At 50.2% G+C, this 18,827-nt stretch overlaps 1 protein-coding gene across 2 annotated transcripts; it reads left to right on the top strand.

Annotated features, from left to right (window-relative positions):
* The first annotated feature begins 137 nt into the window (after nucleotides 1–137).
* On the top strand, nucleotides 138–18,751 carry FAM234A (family with sequence similarity 234 member A). Of its 2 annotated transcripts, none has more exons than XM_042864394.1 (12): nucleotides 138–203; nucleotides 5,470–5,778; nucleotides 6,842–6,958; nucleotides 7,261–7,443; nucleotides 11,087–11,217; nucleotides 13,311–13,440; nucleotides 13,905–14,043; nucleotides 14,393–14,533; nucleotides 14,756–14,834; nucleotides 15,267–15,419; nucleotides 16,247–16,349; nucleotides 16,477–18,751. In XM_042864394.1, the coding sequence occupies exons 2-12, from the start codon at nucleotides 5,514–5,516 to the stop codon at nucleotides 16,686–16,688; spliced, it is 1,653 nt and encodes a 550-aa protein (XP_042720328.1). In that variant the 5' UTR covers nucleotides 138–203; nucleotides 5,470–5,513; the 3' UTR covers nucleotides 16,689–18,751. The 2 variants fall into 2 exon arrangements, with proteins under 2 accessions (XP_042720328.1, XP_042720327.1); XM_042864393.1 differs by lacking the exon at nucleotides 138–203 and adding an exon at nucleotides 3,458–3,568.
* Nucleotides 18,752–18,827: the final 76 nt, after the last annotated feature.

Here is an 18,827-nt window from a genome sequence, read left to right as displayed (position 1 = left end):
GCGCTCGCCGTGCCGCACTGAACGCGCTGCAGCCCCGCGCCGCGCTCGCCTTAAAGCTGCGTTTCTGCTCCGCCTCAGGGCGGAGGGAGTCCCCGCCCTCTTCGGGGCGCCCGCGGGAGCGCGCTCCGCCCCGTGACGTCACTTCCGGCGGACGCCGTGCGGGGAATGGAGGCGGAAGTGACGGCGGCGGCGGCGGCGGCGCGGTGAGTGCGGAGCGCGGTGCCTCGGGGCCGCGGTGGGGAATGGCGCTGCATGGCGTTCCGGAGCTGCGCGGCGGAATCCGGCGCCCACGGGGGCGGCGCCAGGCCGGCTGTCGCTCTCCCGGTGGGCTGTGGGGTTTGTCGGAGCGCGGCTCGGAAGGGCCGGTGCCGGCCGCGGTGCCGCGCTCGGCCTTAGCGGGAGGAAGCGGTGAGCGCTGCCCGCACGGCGCTCGGTGCCGCCCGGATCCCCGCCCCAGGCTCCCAGCAGAGGGGCGGCCCGGGGAGCTGCAGCTAGAGCTGCTCCCGGTACCCGGCCCTGATCCCGGGCTGGAAGCTGCGTGTCTCCGCGGGGCTGAGCGTGTCTGAGCCGCGTGGGAGCCGTGGGCTTCCGTCTGTGTGTGCTGTAAAACAGGGGGAAAGAAAAATGGATTCAACCCCGAGGGAAGAAACAGGTCTCTACTGGCAATAGCTGATGGTGACAGCAGCAGGTGGAAGAAGGCCATTACTTCATGCCACCACGTGCCTTGCTTATCAGCAACGTGAGGGAACCAGTGGGCAGCAAGGAATGTGTGACCTGTGGGTTAGTTGAGATCTGCGGAGCGAGCTCTCGACTTAAAAATGCCCTTTCCTTTTGTCTTTTCAATAAACGTGCATGAAATGACTGCAGTGTGTTCTAAACAGCTTCTGTGCCTGGAGATCTCCCCTAATCTCTGAAATCTCTGGCAGCTCAGGGATGTTGCTGAGTCTCTGACGCAGGCTGGGAAGCTGTAGTGGGATGGGGCTGACCCCACAGGCTCGCATGGCTCGCAAGGGATCTGCAGCAGTGGGTGAGGGTGGGTGGCTTTGATCCCAGGCTGCTGATAAACTGCTTGTGTTTCTGTTGCTTGGTTATTATTGCTGACGTAACCCGTAATCGGTGTGGCTTTGCAGTGTTGGTGCTGCTTTTCATCAGAGGGTAGATCTCTGTTGGATATAAGGAACTGATCTTTCACAGTGAGGGTGGTGAGGCACTGCAGCAGGTTGCCCAGTGATGTGGTTGATGCCTCATCCCTGGAGGCTTTCAAAGCAAGGCTGGATTAGGCCCTGGGCAACCTGACCTAGCTGTGCTATCCCTGTGTGTTGCAGTGGAGTCGAACCAGATGGCCTTCAGAGGTCCCTTCCAACTCTGGATTGCAGACTGCATCCTTACAAAGGCCATAAAGATCACAGGAGGTGCCTCAGAGCCAGAAGGGACGGTCAGTTTGTGGCAGCTCTGTGTGCACGCCGGGGCTGTCGCTTTGTCGAGAAAGAGTTGTGGGCTGCAGATGACCCCGCAGGAGCATAAGCTTCAGAGTGCTCTGAGTGTATTCAGAGAGGAAAATCTCAGTTGGAGGAAATCTTCAGTGTTAGTTCCTCTTGGCTGGATGCTGATGTAAGTAGAACTGAACTGAAAGGACCCAAAAAGTGACGCATTGCCATTGTGGAGCAGCAGGTGACTGCCCAGTGAGCTCGCTGCAGTGCTGCACACATCACACCGCAGTCAGCTGCTAGGAGGCAGCTACAGTGGGGATGTTGCATCTTATGCAGGGCAGTGTTTGCGAGCTGTTTTGTCATCAGGGATTACAGGGTGGGGTTTCAGCTATTTTGGCTGACACAAATTTGAAACAAACAAACAAACCCCCAAAGCAAATGCTGTATTTGTGTTCCTAAAAGGACCGGTCATAATCTGACTCCAGCACTCTGTAAAACATGTGAACACAATGAATGTCAAATCTGGGTATGATATATTGCTAGAGAATTTCCAGGAAGAAGCATTGTCTTGTGAGATTAGTGCAATTAGGTCTGTGCTTGGGCATTTTATGGGTGGAAAATGAGTTAAACCTTCCATGGCACCAATGCACTTAAATGGCTCCTGTCTCCATACATCTGACTGTGCAGTTCTCTGCCCCAGCTGACTGGTAATGATAGTCTGTCCCTTTGGTTTGGCTGCAGCTTGGCACGGGCAGCTTGCTGCACAAGTTGCACTGGTTTAATGCAAATCAAATCTGCAAAGCTGTGCTGTAGAAGAGGAGATTCAGTGCCCCATGAAGGTGAGTTACACAGGAGAACCTGGAAGCACCATTGTTCTGTGGGACAGGAAAGGCGTTTGTTTGGTTCCTCCTTTTGCTGGGCTGCAGGAGCAAACAGCATTCAGAGCTCAGAGAGTGCCTCACTGGAATTGCTCGTAATTATTTGTAATTATCAGCTATGTCGTGTGCGGTCTGTAATTCTTTCCTTTCCTAGGAAGTCCCTTTTGTGCAGTGTCTCAGGTGAGGCCTCCTGTCCCTGAGCAGAGCTGATGCTGGCCAGCAGACCCAGCACATGCAGCAGTGTTAATGCTGCAGCAGCACGTGATCCTGTTGCTGTGTATTTCATTGCAAGCTTCTGGGTGCATCAAAGCCCCCAGGGAAGTATTCTGTGCCCTCTACCAATGGGAGACAAAATGTCGGCTGCTAGAGGACGGAAAAGTCACCCGAAACGCACACTATTGTTTTCTGCTTGTCTCCAATTAAATTGATTAGCAGACTACTTTGTTGCTCAGAGATCAGACTGTTTCATGTGCTGCCAGCACGTACTTTGGCACTGCGGGCAGTGGGATTTCTGCATTGTTTGAACCCTCGTGGTCATTGTTCTGGCCCTCCATATGCTCTGGCAGGGGAGCGAAGGGCAGTGTTCAGATCCTGAAAGAAGAGAGAAAGGAACTGCTTTAAAGGCACGGAGAGCTTTGTAATCAGGGTCACTGCTGCAATAGAAGGGGAATTGCTGGGGCTGGCAGTATAATTACTACTTTTTTTTTTTTTTTCTTGTTCTCATCCCAGTCTGGATGACAGTGGTGTGGTTTGTGATGCCTCCCAGAAGTGTGCCTTTGGAGTTAAGATGGTGCCCGTTTGGGGCTGGGCAGAGAAGCAGCCCAGTTTCATCGCACGCTGCAGGAAGGGTCACAGGTGCTGGAAGCACTCTGCTGTGCCCCAGCAGTTTTCTGGCTTCCTGCCTCATGGGCAGCAGTGTTTTAAGGGCTGCACTCAAGCTGTGACCAGCAGCATCACCGCAGTGCCAAGGAGGGTGAGCTGCTGCTCCCAGCTCAGAGCAGGGAGATCGCCTCACCGACTCCTGCCCTCTTCCCCAGCACCACAATGGCAGAAGCTGCTGTTGCTCCCCTCCAGTAAATCATTTGCTCAGCCCATGGCTGTGGCCTCGTACTTTGACCCCAGGGATGGGCCGGCTCCCTGTGGTGCCAGCAAAGCAATGCTCTGCTCCCTGCAGCCACTGCTTTCTCTCCTTCGTCTCTCGTCCTGCCGACTGTGTGCTGCAGCAGGTTGGGATCCGACGGCCTCGACGAGTTCTCTCAGGTGCTGGGAAGGGCAGATGAGGTCTTTGGAGTGAGGGCTCTGGAGGAGGACACAGCTCCTACATTATTGATTTAATTGAATTTGCATGGTGTTGCGCAGCCTGGATTCAATGGCCTGGAGAGAGATCTTGTACTTGATGTGCTGTAGCAGAATAAATGCCAGAGTGCTTGGGTACGAATGCTTCGTAGCTACAGCCCTGAGAGCCCAGTGCATGCAGCAGTTGGCTGGGGGCCTGACCCGGCCATCCCCTCCTGCTGTGCTGAGCTGTTTTTCCCTGCTCCTTTGCTCCTTCCCTGTGCTCCATCCCACTGGGCTTGCTGTCTCTGCCCCTGGATGCCTGTGTGAGCCGCCCTGGTGAGGTGAGGGCTTTCCCTGGAGTCGCTCCTTGCTGCTCTGTTTCCTCCTGGGATCTCTGCAGCCCTACAGCAGTGAGCCCCTCCTTATGGGAGCTGAAAGCCCAAGGGCTCTGCACTCACACCGGTGCTGACTTGAAGTTCTTTTCTGCTGAGGAAGTCAGTTGTTGAGGTGGCAGATTTGGGCACACGGCTGTCACAGTGCAGTCATGGAAAGTTGGCTGGGTTGTCATGTTTATTTGCTCAGATAGAACTTGTTATAACGTGGTCATGCAGCTTTTTCCAAGGCTGCTGGAATGCGGTGTTTGTTCTTTCTTCTGCTGTTTTTTTTTTTAAAGAAGCACTGTCTGAGAGAGGCCTGAAAACTGTCTGGAGTTGTTTCTTATTGTTGTGGGCAATGCTACAAGCTTCTGTAGCCAACGAGGGGCTTTCCCTTTTCCCCTTTTAGAAGATAAATAGCACAGAACCCCTTTGTTGCTGTAACTGCAGCTCCCAGTACTGAGCTGGCAGAGCTTAACAGTTTGCCGTGGAAATCACCAATGGCATTATACGTGCTGCTGAGAGGGCAAGGAGTTCTTTGTCTGCTCATCCTCCTCTGACTTGTATTTGCCATTTCTCGTTTACCACGGCCTCTTCTTTTGAGCATTTGGGCTGACTGGTGTGGGTTCGGGGCTGTGAATTTGGAATTCCAGGCTGCTGCAATAGGGGGCTGGTGGGGTGGGTGAGGATCTGCTTGCTGCAGCCCCTGCCCTTTGCAGGAGTCCAACCCTGTCCTGCAGAGAGTTCTTTTGACTCGAGCTGAAGAAAAGCAATTTGACGATTTGGAGGAAGAGGGACATTTCATTAATTATAGATCATGAGAGATAGCAGGAGAAACTAAAGTAGCAGTTGTTAGCTCTTCTTCCACTGTGGTGGAATGAAATTTGCCCAGTTTTAGTCTAAATGCATGCATTCCTACAAAGAGGAAGGTATTTGCTCTCCTGCCTGCTGTAGGGCTGGGCTGCAGCACTGCTTTGGGATTGTGCTCAATGGTTTTGTTCTGCTCCTACGCAGCAGAATGTGCTGGTGTTTGTTTCTCTCTCTCATGTGCTCATTGCGCCAGGGCACATCTTTGTGCTGGGAAATGAGGGCCACAAGCATTTCCTTTCACCTGTCCCACCTGGCATCAGGCTGCCATCAGCAGGAGGTGTCAGAAGGCTTTTCAGCAAAGGCAGCTTTTGGTGTTCTTCATCAGGAGGACCAGCAGGAGCAGCCAGGCCATTCAGCATAGAACCCATGGCCTGCTTTGTCCTTGCTCCAGGTCTAGCAGAGCTCATTGCCTCCTCTGAAGAAAAAGATGGTGCTGTTTCTGTGTGTCCCCATCTCTCCCTGCTGCTGTGCGTAGGAGACGTCTGGTGTCAGAGGTGCATGGCACCCAGCTGTGTGACAGCAGTGACCTGGCGCCTCCCGTTACGTGTCTCCAGCATGAATATCAGGTGGTGACAGAACACTTGGGCATTTCTTGCCACGTTCCAAAATCTGCTTTAACTCTTCTTCCCGTTGTTGCAGGTGAAGGAGGAGAAGGGTGTCTGAATACCTATGAGTGAGCTGCAATGGATAACAAAGACTCAGAAGCTGAGATCCACCCTCTGAAGACAGAGGACGTGAAAGCTCAAGAGAACCATGAGAACTCTGTTGAGAGGAGGATTATCATCAAGCAGTCGTCACAGCTGTCTCGCCTGTCCCGCTGGCGCACCGCCGCCTTCTTCGTCTCGTTGTTTTTGTGTCTGATCATTGTGTTTGCCTTCTCCTTTATCATTCCTTGCCCAGAGAGGCCTGTTTCAGAGAGAACGTGGCTCCGAAACTATGACAGTGCGGGTGAGTTTGCTGCAGGAGAATAGTTACCTTGGGCCCCGTTCCACTGTGGGTTAGGAATTGGAATTGATGAACTCTGCCTAAGGCTGATCTGGAGCTGGGCCTGCAGGAGTGCTGCTCTTGGGAGTGAGGGCTGTGAACACCTGACCTGGATAAGCAATGGCCCGTCATAATTGGAGTGGCCTTCCAGGAGGTGTTTGCAGGATCTAATGGAGAAATTAAATGCTGCTCTGAAGCACTGATGAGCTCACAGACCAGTCTTACTTGGAAAATAATGGGGAAGGGTGCCTAGCAGTAAATCTGCATTGCAGTTGGGTCTGTGAAGTGCTCCCTTGAAGTTTGAACTTTGGTTTGGGGACCATTAGGCATCCTTTCTCTATCAGTATGACTTTCCAGCAATTCTCTGTGACTAACAGGAAGGAGAGAAGAGCAATTGCATCTTGTTATTTTGTTAGCTGCACAAAGTTATAGTTGTTTTAATTGGCTCTTTAACCTGGGAACTGCTCCTCGGTGACTCAGCATCCACTTCTGTCAGTGCTTGCCTTTAATCTTGTGTGTGGTGATTGTGTGCTGGTTAAGCTGTAACTGCAGAGATAGCGCTCCCCACCTGGGATGAACTTTATGCTTTAATGCCTAAATCCAAAGTTCTGCTACTTTGAGATTTATATGGCTGCTTTTAGCTGAAAGTGAGAAAGATTACGTATTTGGGGCTGGTTTGGTTTTTTTTCCCCTGTATTTTGGGAATAGCAACCCCACCCCAAGACCAGAGTTGTTTTTTGTTAAACATAGTTCAGATTCTGGACGCCTGGCTATAAAAAGAGACAAATCCTCCAGGGGATGACAAATGAAAACAAATAATCCTTTGGCACTGACTTCCAGTGCTTAGTGCTCATGTAGATGCCTTTTTTTTTTTGGTTGTTAATACAAAAGCCAATTTGTCCTGATGTCGTGCAGTCAGAGCTGGAGGCAGTGAGTGGGTCTCTGGGAATGTGTGCTTTGCTGCAGCCAGCTGTGCTGATGGTTGAGGCAATTCTCACCAGTGCCTGACTTCTGGTCTCTCTTACAGTGGCTTACCCGTTTCTTGCTATAGAAGATGTGAACGAGGACAAAGTGCAAGATGTCATCTTTGCTTTCAAAGCCAGCAATGGCAGCAGCAGCTTCAACAGCTCCTGTTTGGATGAAGGTAGCTGGTTCTGAAACAGAAGGCCTTGTTGTAAGGGCTGCTCCTTTTTTAAGTTGGGATTAATGGGGCTGCCGTGGCTGATGTCCTGAGGTGGGTGCCAGTGTTGGAGTAGTGCCCATAATGTCAGTTCTCCTCTGTGCCATTATGTTTGAAGCACTGAAATGAAGAGAAGGGGAAATGCAGTGGTTCTGGGAGGAGAAAACAGGGTGGGGGGAGGCCTGGGGCGAGGCACAGCGCCCGGGTGGTGCAGCGTAGCAGATGTGGGCAGGGCTCACACTCCCTCTGATGCATCTTCTCTGCAGGTCTGCCTTCTCCATGTGCTTTCATCACTGCTGTGTCCGGCACGAATGGCAGAGTGCTCTGGGAGAGGCCTGCTGCCACGGAGGTGGAATGGATGCAGTGTGGCATCAAGCAGCTCGGAGGGGCCCCGGGCTGCCTGCTGGTGGGGCAGCCGGTGTCACTGACTGCAGTTGACCAGCAGACAGGTGGGTGGCAGGCAGAATGACAGAACAGCACTACTTTCATTCCTCACCTTGTGGCTGTCGCACTTTGGGAACATTGAAGTGACATCACGAGGTGACGTGGACAATGCACACAGAGTATTTATCATTGAAAAACCTTGCCGGAGCCGTTGGCTGGGCCCTTGAGAACTGCCTGTTCTCTGTTCCAAGGACTGGACTCTGCTGTGGTGTTTTGTGCCAGCTGCTGGATTACGAGAACAACTTTTTGACAACTTTTAAAACAGGAGAAGCAGCCAGCAGCTGTGAATGTTCCTTGGTGCTCTTGTGGGCTGGGCACAAAGCAGTGGTGTTTCTCAGCCGTTTGTGAACAAGTGTTAGGAGTGCCTGCAGTGGCAACAAGCGTGGAGTTACAGGGATTGGAGATCTGAAAGTCATCAGGGAGAGTGCGCAGGAGAAGGATTCACTGGTCTGTAGCCTGGGATTTTGCCTGAAAAAGGGAAGCCTTCATTTCTGCACCTCTAGATGAAGAGATTCTTCATCGTTCTGCCCAAAGCTGGGGGGAGGATGAAGAATGCCTGTGCTTCTGTGGGAACAAGTCTGTTGTGCCTTCCTCTCTGAAGAAGACTGAGATATATTTCCATTTTGAGGGTCGCTGCTTCAAAGGCTGTAAACAATGTGTGCTCTCTCGTGGAAGCATGCATAGGATCCTGTTCTCTGTATCTGATATTGCACCCCTTACGCCCTATTTTCCAAATACTGGGAGAGAAAAATAGCAAGAAATAAGGCTGTAAGAGATCTGAGAAAAAGCTATTGAAGCTTTTAATTTCCAGTGTAGCTGGAACAGCGCATGAACCCGCAGTCAGCTGGAAAGCTTCTGCAGTAACTGAGATAATTAGCACCATTTTTCTCATCAACAGGCGTTAGTACAGGTTATTTATAGACATTAATGAAGTAGTTGCTTTTAGGTCAAAGCGTGGAAAGGTGGCTGCTGAGCCAAAGCCTTGTAACTGAAGTCAGCCATAAGGAAACAGCACATGTATGTAGAGAAACGGCTGGGCTAAGCCACAAGTCACAGGAACAACCTGGTAGGAGAACATCCTGCAGATAAATTAAAAGCAAGAGGTAAAAATTGCTTCTGATACAAAAATGAATACTCCAACAGTTGACGTTTTTGGCACCTTTTTGCTGTGGCTCTAAGTAGGTCAGAAGCAGCTTCTTAGTGCAGTTGGCTTTTGCTTTGGGTTAGGAGGGCAGGTTGGAATAAAATATCAGGTTAAGTGTATTTCAGGTGGTGAAGTCTGACTTTCATCACGTTGTACTAAAACCAGTAGTCAGGTCGGTCTTTAGCTGTTAATGATTCATCATGGTGATGGGTTGGTGAGATTCCAGGGACCTCTGCCTTCAATCTCTGCCTGTAGGAAGGTTGAAGGTGGGGTAGGCTGGTTATCTCAGAGTGACTGATGTGGGATTGATACAGTTAGTCTCTTTCTGTCAATTCAAATTGTATGACATCTTGCTGTCTTTGTTGCCAGAATAAGTGACATGAGCCAATGAGAAGGAAGGCACAGGTATTTGTGTGCTTCTGTTTGTGTGGAACACTTAGAATTCCTGTGTGTGAAGGTAAAGCAAGCGATCTGGAACACAGCTGTTCCAAAGCAAACCAGAGGTCTGTGTGGTTGGGTATTCTGCCTCTAGCACGGCCAAAACCAGCATCCATAGGAAGAACAGGGCTGGGTGTGTGGTGGCAGCTTCTGCCTTTACCTGTGTATGAGCCCTGGGAGTGGGTCTGGTGTCATTTCTTCAGTGGAAGAAATCATGAAATAAACCAAGGCTCTTCAGCCTGCAGAGTGTGTGACTAGGAGTAAATCTGTTTTGCTGCTTATCACTCAAGACTTCACAAAGAATGGCTGTTTCCCCTCACGGTTCTTGCAGGGACGTGGCAGAGAGGTCTGACAGTGCTCTGTACAAAAGACCTGCCTTCATCTCAGGCAGTATGCGAGCTGCAGGCTGGGAAAGCACAGTGATGGGCTGTGCATTCATCCAGAAGGAAGCAAGCAATCCTGGCCCTTCACTTTGCAGTTCCTTGGGGTGAGGGCTGCACTCAGCCATGGAAGTTTTGAAGTCCTAATTTTATTATTCCTTCCAAACCAAACCAAAACCCTTCACTCAGGCTGGATTTAGCATCTAGGCACTTGTCTTGTTGGCTTACATTGCTGTGCTTTTGCTGTGATCCTGGACTGTGAGGGAGAGCAGTCAGATCTCCAATTAGCAGAGCAAGGTGGAGTTGGATTCACAGTTGGTGCTCCTTGGGGGCTGTGTTAGACCATGTGAGCTCCTTAATCCCTTTGTGTTGAAGCTGTCTCAGTTACCACTACGAGTTTGTTAAAGCAGACTTTTTCAAGGGAGTAAAACACCTTTATCTACAACTCTTTTCACAGTCTAACCAGCACAGAATTGAGCATTATGCATCAAAATACGAATTTCAGCAGCCTGATCTACTGATGGAGCTGTGGGCTATACTGAAGCCAGTTATTTGTAGTGATAGTTTATATATTATTTATACTTGTAGGATATAGTTATTTAAAACTTAAACTCTTTGTAGTTTTGGCTGCTTGGGTTTTTTTTTGTTTGTTTGTTTGCTTGTTTTTAGGGGTGGGATTGTTTGCCTCCCCCTTATTTCCGGGGGGGCATTTTTCTATTCCATATCTCCTGGTATAACAACAAAGCCACGTTTGTTTTTTTCCTCAGTATTTCAGTAGAAGCTGGGGAGGAATCTCACTGGCAATGCAGCCTGCCTTAAATGACTGCAGGCAGCGTGGGGCAGTCATTCCTTGGCCCTCAGTTCTTTCTGCCTACAAAGAACAGGATTATTTTGCATTCCTGAACTGAGGATGGCTGCGTGGGATGCAGTTCAAAGGGGCTGGTTAAGGATTTCCCCTCAGAGCACCTAGTTAGGCACTTGAGTCTTCCTTAAAAAAGAAGAAGAAAAAGCACAAAGCCACAGCAATCTCTCAGCAAATACTGCTGCAAATTCCTCTTGTCAGTGTCTAGAAAGTCGCCAGCAGCCCTGGGCAGAGTGCATCTGAGTGCAGCCAAAGCTGTGCTACCTGCATTGACAAGCAGCTGAGGGACAGAACTGTCTGAAGAGCTGTGCTCTTCCAACCAGGGAGAGAGGAGGGGTGCAGGCTGAGCTGTGAGTGGAGAGCTTCTGCAGGAGTCAGGTTGCAGTAAAACGTGCTGCTGGAAGTAGCCCTAAATGCTGTGATCAGAATTCAGCTTCTTTGTGGTCTTTAGAATGCCTGCACGAATTTAAGTCGACAGAATCAAGTTTTTAGAGAGCTGGAAAGGATTTTCTGTGCAGTGAACACAAAGGAAAATGTCTTAACCTGGGGCATTGAAAGCAAGCTGTTCTTTGTGCCTGGCTGATGGACTTGAGCCTGTATGCAGGCAGCTGGAACTGCTTTCCAGTAAGGGCTGGACTTGTGGATTCTGGGTCTCATTTGAAATGCAGAAATACCCCATGATGAGTGTAATTGTGGCTGCCTTGCAGTGCTGATGGGCTGTCTGTGAGTGACTGCTGCAAAGTGCTTTGAGGAACAAGAGTGTTTTAAAGCCTTTCAACCTGAAGTGCTTTTCAGTGAGCATTTCCCAATAACTTCTCTTCTAGGGGAAGTTCAGTGGAAACAGTCCAGTGACTTTGGAGCTAATTACACTGTGCTGACTCCCTTGTCAGTGATTCCAGATGTGGATGGCGATGGAGTTCAGGACCTGATAATCTTTATTGCTGCAGGAGATAAGGTATGTCACTGTGAAGCTACGCTAAGCCCTGTGACCAGACTGCAGGGCAAGGCAGGAATGCTGTTTGTTTCAGTCCTGCAGATTGCAGAGGAAGTGCCCAGAGGCCTCTGATGTCTGTGTTTGAGGGAGGTTCTTTCCCACGCTGCAGAAATGTACTCCCAAATCAGTGCAAGTGTTCTATGGCTAAAGAAGAGAACCAGACAGGAACCATCTCCCTTTTCAGTCTGTGTTCCTCCCAGGCTGTGTATGGAGAGCACCTGGGCAAGATGAGCTTGCAGTTTTCTATGGCCATGCTCAGAGAAGTGGAAGTGAACAAACCCTGACAGCTTTGGCTCCTGGATCAAAGCGTGTCTGACAGCCAGTGCCTCTGTACAACCACTGGTCTTCCTGGTACCTTCCATGGCTGTGCTTTGCCTGCTTTGCTCAGCTCTCTTCCTGCTGTCGCTGTGCTGATTAGTTCTGAGTTGGGTTCACTTAGTGAAATTGCTGTTAGTTGCCATTTCTCTTTTCCAGTATTGCTTTCCCCCGCTTCTTAGAAGGGAAGAAGTGAGGTAGCTAAAAATGTTTTCATCACAATCCGTCCACATCCATAACCGAGTGATGTGCATCACCTGCATGTGCACCTGCACACAGAAGTTGTAGTTTCCTTGTAGCAAGGCTCATGGGAGGAACAGGGGCCGTGTGTCCCCACACCAGAGCACTATAAGCAGATTGAGTTCTGCTTTCAGAGGCATTGTTGTTGCCAGAATCATCAGAAATTCTATCCCCTCCAACTCCTACATTTCTCTTCTGTTTCCTTTCCTCGCTGCTTTTCCTATCCCAGTTATCTCAAGACTTTTGTTTTTCTTTTAATCTTAGGCAGCCAGGACACGTTTGAAAGCAGTCTCTGTTCTGCTAAACTGCTGGATGATTTGTTTTTTGTTTAACCTTTCTGGATGTTTTGGTATGAAACCCTTCCCTCCCTCCCTCCCTTGGGACTTGGCAGGCCCTCTCTCAACTCAAGTAAAAGTACACTGTGCGTTGAGACATGGCACAAACTGTGGGGAGCCTGAGGGCAGCTCTGCAGCTGGGAAAGGCAGTCTCTTCCAAAGGGAGATTCAGTCCTTAAAGTTCCTGACTTTGTTGCTGCCAAGGGCTGAAGTTGAATGTGATCTTTACTCCTGTTTCCTGAAATGGCAGAGCATTGAGCAGGGTATGGGGAAGCCTCTGGGTGCTTAGGTGGTAGGGGATTAGATGGCAGTTTCTGCTAAGTCTCACTGACCCCTGCCTGCTGCAAGCTTCAGCACAAACACATCCTGGAAAATCAGATTTATTTCAGGATACCTTGGCTGTAGCACCTCACAGAAATGTGAAGCAGTGCCCTAAGTAAGGTGCTGTGTATTCTCCCTGACTGCATGAGTGCCATTGGTTGGTTCTGTCCTGGGGCAGCTGCTGCACCGGTGCTTGCCAGTAAAGGTGAAGCTGTTCAGTAAGTGCTGATGTGTGTACCCTCCCAAATGAGAGGCTGGGAACAGCTGGTGAATGTGCTGCTCTCCTCCCCAGCAAACTCTACCCCTTGTTCACTTACCCAAAGTCACCTGAAGAGCAGCAGATTGTCTTTGCTCTCCTGTCAGTCCTGCTCAAGGAGGGGGGAAGCTCTCTGTTCTTGCCTGACTCAGCACCCCTACGAGATGCTGTCCTAGTGTGCTGTGCTTCCCCCAGATCACACCTCTTGCCCACTCTTAAGTTTCATCTTGACTCTACCCTTTTTTCTCTCGGGTGAAGTGTTGTGTGGATCCTGTTGCTCTGATCCCTGCACTAAGAGAATATAAAGAAACCTGGCAACTTTTTTTTTATTATTTTTAGTCTCAGTGAACTGGCAACAGCTTTAGAAGGGTGGTTTTAGGGCACTAAAAATAGTAGCAGAGCTACTCTGTGGCAAGAACTTGGGTCCCCCTGCTTTTGGCAGGCCTGCAAGGACAGAAACAGCTGTGCTGGCTGGTCTGCACAGTGCTTCCTGCAGGCACTGCGAGAGAACACGGTGAGAACGCTGCGTTCGGAGTGATGCAACTTTAACCCTTTTTTTTTTTGTTTTTAATCCCATCCCTGTGTAGATTAAGACCTTCATCCATTCAGGAAAAAATGGCAAACAGATCGGCTCCACTGGAAGCCTGAATGTGGATGGGGAAGCTCGTTATGTCATGCTGAGCCCAGGCTCCTCCCACTACTTCCTTTTCTGTACAGGTACTGAGCAGGACTTGAGTCTGAAAGAATGGTTATAACTGTGATGTGTTAATTACTGAAGAGTTGTTGGAAACAGTGTTTTACATTCTCAAATCTATGTCCTGTTTCGAGCAGCAAAGGAGATATTTGAGGTCAAGAGAAGGAGGGACTTCTGCTGAAACTGAAGTTATACATACTGTAGTAATTTCATACTAAAAATGTTGAGGATGTAGGTTTTAAACAGTCATTTACATAGCCATGATTCCTGTGGAACTCATGGGTTGTGAACAGGTAAGATGCTGAACGTGTTCAAAAGCAGGTTTCAGTCTCAAGCTACTGCTACAGCTCTGAGATACAAACCCTAAAAATGGAGTTTGTTGTTCATCTGCCAGATCCACTTCAGACATGATCTGGAAATCTGTAGCACTTGGAGCAAGCACAGGATAACTTTTCTCCCTCTTTTTTGCTCTTCTTTCTTTACACAGCCAACTCTCTCTATGCGTATTCCCTGAAAGATCTCTACAGTGCAGCAACAGGGATGGAAATTAAGCTTCCTGGCCTTGAGCAAGATCCTCAGTGGGAGAAGAACATTGAGCACACCACTCACCGCCTGACCCCTCTCAGGTTTGCTCTTGGATCTTGTCTGCTGGTGGGTTGGAGGGTTTTGATGTTCCTGCCTTTGTTCTGTCCTGGCTGCCCATACAGTAAAGGAGGGGAAGCAGGTTGGGATTTTGTATGTGAGTGCAATTGGAACATGACTTGCACCTCTGGGAACTTATCCAGTGTGTGGCATCTGCAGAACCTGGTGCTTCAGCTCCCAGCCCTGCTTGACTTCCCTGCCTGTTAGAATGAGTTTCTGACTCTTATTGTGCAGGAGAAAAGAACTTAAAAGGAGTCCCTCCCCAAAACAAAGACCACGAAGAACCAACATTCCCAGTCTAGGAAGCATAACCCATTTTCTGTTCCTGTTCAGCACTGGAGACATTCGTTACCTGGCAAAAATTCCTGGCAGATCGCGGGAGAACATCCTGGTTGTGAGCTCAGAGGTGGCCGTGCTGATCAGTGCACAAAATCTTCAGACACTGTGGACCCTCAACGTGTCCCGTGTCATGAGGTAATGTTACCCATGTGGGTTCTGTACGGCATTCCCAGGCTTCCAGCTGCAGTGATCCTGGCAGATGCTGTTTTTTATTTGAAACGTAAAAGCCTGCGATGTAGCAGTTGAGCCTTTTATCAGGGCTTTTTTCTGTGAGGATAGAAGCTGCTCTGAAAGAACAGGGTATGCACAAGCTGTTAGGTTGTGTTGTGATCTGTCCTTTCTCCTCCTTTCTCTTAGTGAGCCACTGCTTGGTTACTACAAACCTGATGTTCTTGATGTTGTCCTTGAGAGTGAGATTGGACCCAACAGGAAAAAGGTTTGAAAGCTCTTCCTTTTAACTTCCTTTTTCTCTGCATGTCTCAGCTGAAGCAGACATTTTGTCGAGGGCAGCTGGTATGATGTGCTGCCTCCAGCTGATTTTAGAAGGCTTTTGGCTGGAAAATGATCTCTTTTAAGAAGCTACTGAAGGCAGCCCAGACACTTTAATTCTCAGCAAGTGACTTCGATGACAGAGCTTTGAACCTCTTGAAATAACTTGCGAGACTTGTGACTCCACTCTAACGTGGTCCACCCCAGGTCTCACAGCTCTGTGATCAAGTAGAAGCTCAGCTTCAGGTGTCTCCTTGTCTTCCCGTGTGTCAGATACTTGTTCCTTTAGACAGTGTGGGACAGAGACAGCTGCCTTGACCTCTTACTCACAGCTCACGGAGCTCTTTGATACATGTTCCTTTTCTTTCTTCCCTGCTAGGTTATGATTGTTGAGGGTAGATCTGGAGCAGTCCAGTGGGAGCTGAAGCTGAACTCTAGAGCAAAGAGCCCCAGGCCAGCCACACTTTCTACTGCTGATCATCGGTCCACCTTCCTCATCTGGGGTGAATACCAAGTAGCAGGAAATGAAACGGTGAGTAGTGCTGCTGAGTGGCTGCTTTTTTCTGGACTCAGAGTCAGAATTGTCTGGAGCCACCCCCTTTTCCCAGTGTTCACATTCAGTTCCTTGTGCTCCCCTAACTGCATCATTCTGTGCAGACTGTGGACTATCCACAGTCTCTGATCAGCCTGGTCTGCATGTGGCAGGCATGTGCTCTGGTCTGTGCTGGTCCTCACAGTGTCCATGGCAGTGTTCCTGCTAGCAGCTAGTGTGGCACCAGCAACATTCATCATCCTCAGCCTGGCTGCATAGAGAAAATGGACTTATTGTCTGTGTGAGCAAAGGCACTGGATTGCCCGTAGCCTTGCCTCTGTGTGCTGCTGTATTTGAGTTGAGAGGCTGCTGGCTTAGTACCTCTGAATCTGCTGCTGTTTGACCTGCAGCCTCTGCAATAGTACTGCACGCAGTGATGTCTCGTGGCCACATTAATGTCCTCTCTGTGCTCCAAGGCAGTGTCTGGTGGCCCTTGTGTGCTGCTCAGCTGTGTGACAGAGCCCTGCTGGAGCAGTGGCTGGCAGTGGTGGTGACAGTTTGCGTCTTGGAGGATGCCTGAACACCAGCTGAACTTCCTGTGCTTTTCTTGCTGAGTTTGTCAGCCTTGGGGCAAATCTGTCTCTTGCACACAGCAGACAGGCCTGTTGTTTGCAGGAAGGTCAGGCACCAAGCAGACAATAAAATGCCAGCACTGTTATGTTGGCCATGCACAGATAACCGACTGGATGCACTCTGTTGAACATGAAATAATGGCTGAGCCTGGTATTTGGGATTACTGTGTTCTGAGCATGTCTTGTTGGTTACAGACGTCAGCAGCTCCTCTACAGAAGCTGTATCTTTTCCATCCTTCCTACACTAACGTCCTGTTGGAGCTCCGCAACAGCACAGATCAGATAATTGCCTTCAATGGTGAGTTCTCCCCCTTTGGCAAGGGGGTGCAGGAGGACTCCTGCTGCTGCCTCCAGGATGCTGGGCGCGTGGTGCTGGGCTCGTGGCAGCCATCTTATGCTGGGCTGTTCCTTCTGCTCTGTTCCAGCCACGCTGTTCGAGCGCAGCCGTCACGCCTGCTATGTGCTGGTGAGGGGGCCTCAGCCCGGCGAGGAGCCTGGGCTGGTGTCTGTGATGAAGCGTAAGCTGAAGGAGGACGTCTCTGAGAGCAGAGTGATCTGGCTGAGCCAGGTGGCTGTGGACAGTGAGCAGTACATCCGTGACCGCCTTTACAGGATGCGGTACCACAGCAGAGCGTGAGCTTGCCAGGAGACCAGGAGAGTCTGCAGGCTGCTTCTCCTCTGCAGCAGTGCTCTTAGCAAACCCAGATCGTGGATTCAAATGGGAAGCTGCCTTTGTCGATCCGCAAACCAAAGCATGGCTGGCAGGGAAGCACCCCCACTGCCTGGGTATGCCCAGGATGAGGGAGCAGCTGCCGGTGCATCCGTTGTCAGAGCTGATGGGACTTCAGTGCTTGGCCACCACTGAAGTGTCGTGAGCTCAGGGATGAGGGCTTTCCCCTTCATTTTTTTGTGCCCACAGAACTGTGCTGGCTCAGTCTGTAGGTGGAGGAAAACGTGCTCTCTGGGGATGCCTGCACTGATTGTTTCTTGGGTGCTTGCATGAGAAGTGGAGCTTCTGTGTGTGGTGTTAGGTTTCCTTTCTGAGTCAGCTGTCCTGGCTGCTGGAGAGGTGCTTGGCTGCAGGCTGATCACAGTTACACTCTCCTGAATTTGGGCCCCTGCTACAGTAGAGGGTATGTGTAGTGCTAGACTCCAGCCTTGTGACTGGGCTAGGTCTTACCTGGGCCAGCAGAAGAACGCAGATTGAAGTGTCATTCTACTTAGAAAATGACCTTTTCTCCTAAGAGCAGCCCCGTGTGCCTCCCCCTGCAGTCACAAGCCTGCCTGTGTTTTCTGTGCTACTTCCTTTCCAGCCAGGCTGTGCAGCACTGATGACACCAAAAGGGAGCTCGTCTCCTACCTGACTTATGCACCAACGTTCCCCTCACCCCGTTGTGTTTATAGGGGATATGAAAACCAGCCTAGGCTGACTGGTCCCTGCAGGTACGGACATCACCTCTCCTCTTGGTTTCAAGGTGCAAGAGGATCTAGGCCATTATTTTAACAGTGGAATTGCACTTTAACCTTTCCTGGGAGCTTGGCTTGCTGTTCCTGGGAGTCCTGTTCCACAGTGGCAATGCCAGCTGTCCTGCAAATGCTCCTGCAACCTTACAGCTGCTGTGGTGCCCATCTGAGTATGGTCCCCTGTGCCAGGAGGTGAGCATGTTGCAAGTCTTGGTGAAACTACAGGAGCTATTTATGCAGCACAGCTCCGTGGAGAGCTGTGTGCTGCCTCCTCGCCCCGGGTTGAAGTGATGCTGGGTGAGGAACTCCAGGTTGTTGGCTCTCAGGGGCCAGCCTGGTGTCCCCAGAGAGAGAATGGGTTGCTGTGTGGAGGTGATGGCTCACTTGGAGGCTTTTCATGGTGAGATGTATGCCCTGGTGGGCACCAGTGCAGGCTGCAGAAGCAGCGTGCAAAGCCTGGAAAAGATTTTGAGTAGGCTGCCTGGTCCTGAAAGCTGCTGTCCCTGCACCAGCTGCACTGAGACGCAACCACTGTTTGTACACTGGTGTCCATTTGATTGCTGAGAAGAAGGTGGGCAGAAAACGCACAGCTTAGCGTGGTGGAGTTTGCACCCTTAGGAACATCTCTGTTTAGTGCTTGGACTGGGCACCTGGTGCTGCTGTCAGGTGGCCCTGGGGCTGCCTGAAGGATGTGCCTGCACCGTGGCCCAGGGCTGAGTGCTGCAGGTCGGGTCCCACTGCAGTTCTGTGGGTGGGAGCGACGTACCTGGACTGTATTCTCATTGGAATGACACTGTCCTTCATCCTCAGCTCTCAACTCAGACCTGACTTTTCCAGTCGGTAACACTGAACGTCCCTTAGGAATGCTGGGTTTTCAGTTCTGGGGGGCTTTTCTGGCTTTAAGTTGTCCGTTTGTGTTTCCAAATACTTTGGAGACCCAGAGTTCCCTGTGGCAGCTCAACTAAATGAATCAGTGCCAAACCAGCACCTTCTTAACGAGTCCTTTTTCCAGCTTCTTTCCCTGTGTAATTGTTTTCCGCAGTATTTAATGAATGACTTCGTGCCTTGATTCAATAACTCAGATGGGTGATGATGGCATTATATCACTGTGTTATGCATTAGTGTGTTTTTTAACACTAAGACTGTTGGGTTCTTTAACTTATTGCAAATTGTGCTGTATAGGACTTGGTCTAACTGTAATGATTTCAATAAATCCTCTTTTGCATTGTTTGTAAATGGTGCCCTGCTTCTGTTGTTGCTGCTGACGAAGAGCCAAAGTTATGCAAGAATGGAGTGTGACTTCCCAAAGGCA

This window comes from Lagopus leucura, unplaced genomic scaffold, assembly GCF_019238085.1.
Source record: "Lagopus leucura isolate 7727_CA_CO unplaced genomic scaffold, USGS_WTPT01 Super-Scaffold_760, whole genome shotgun sequence".
Lineage (NCBI taxonomy): Eukaryota > Metazoa > Chordata > Aves > Galliformes > Phasianidae > Lagopus > Lagopus leucura.
This window is presented reverse-complemented; position numbering and strand designations above follow the sequence as displayed.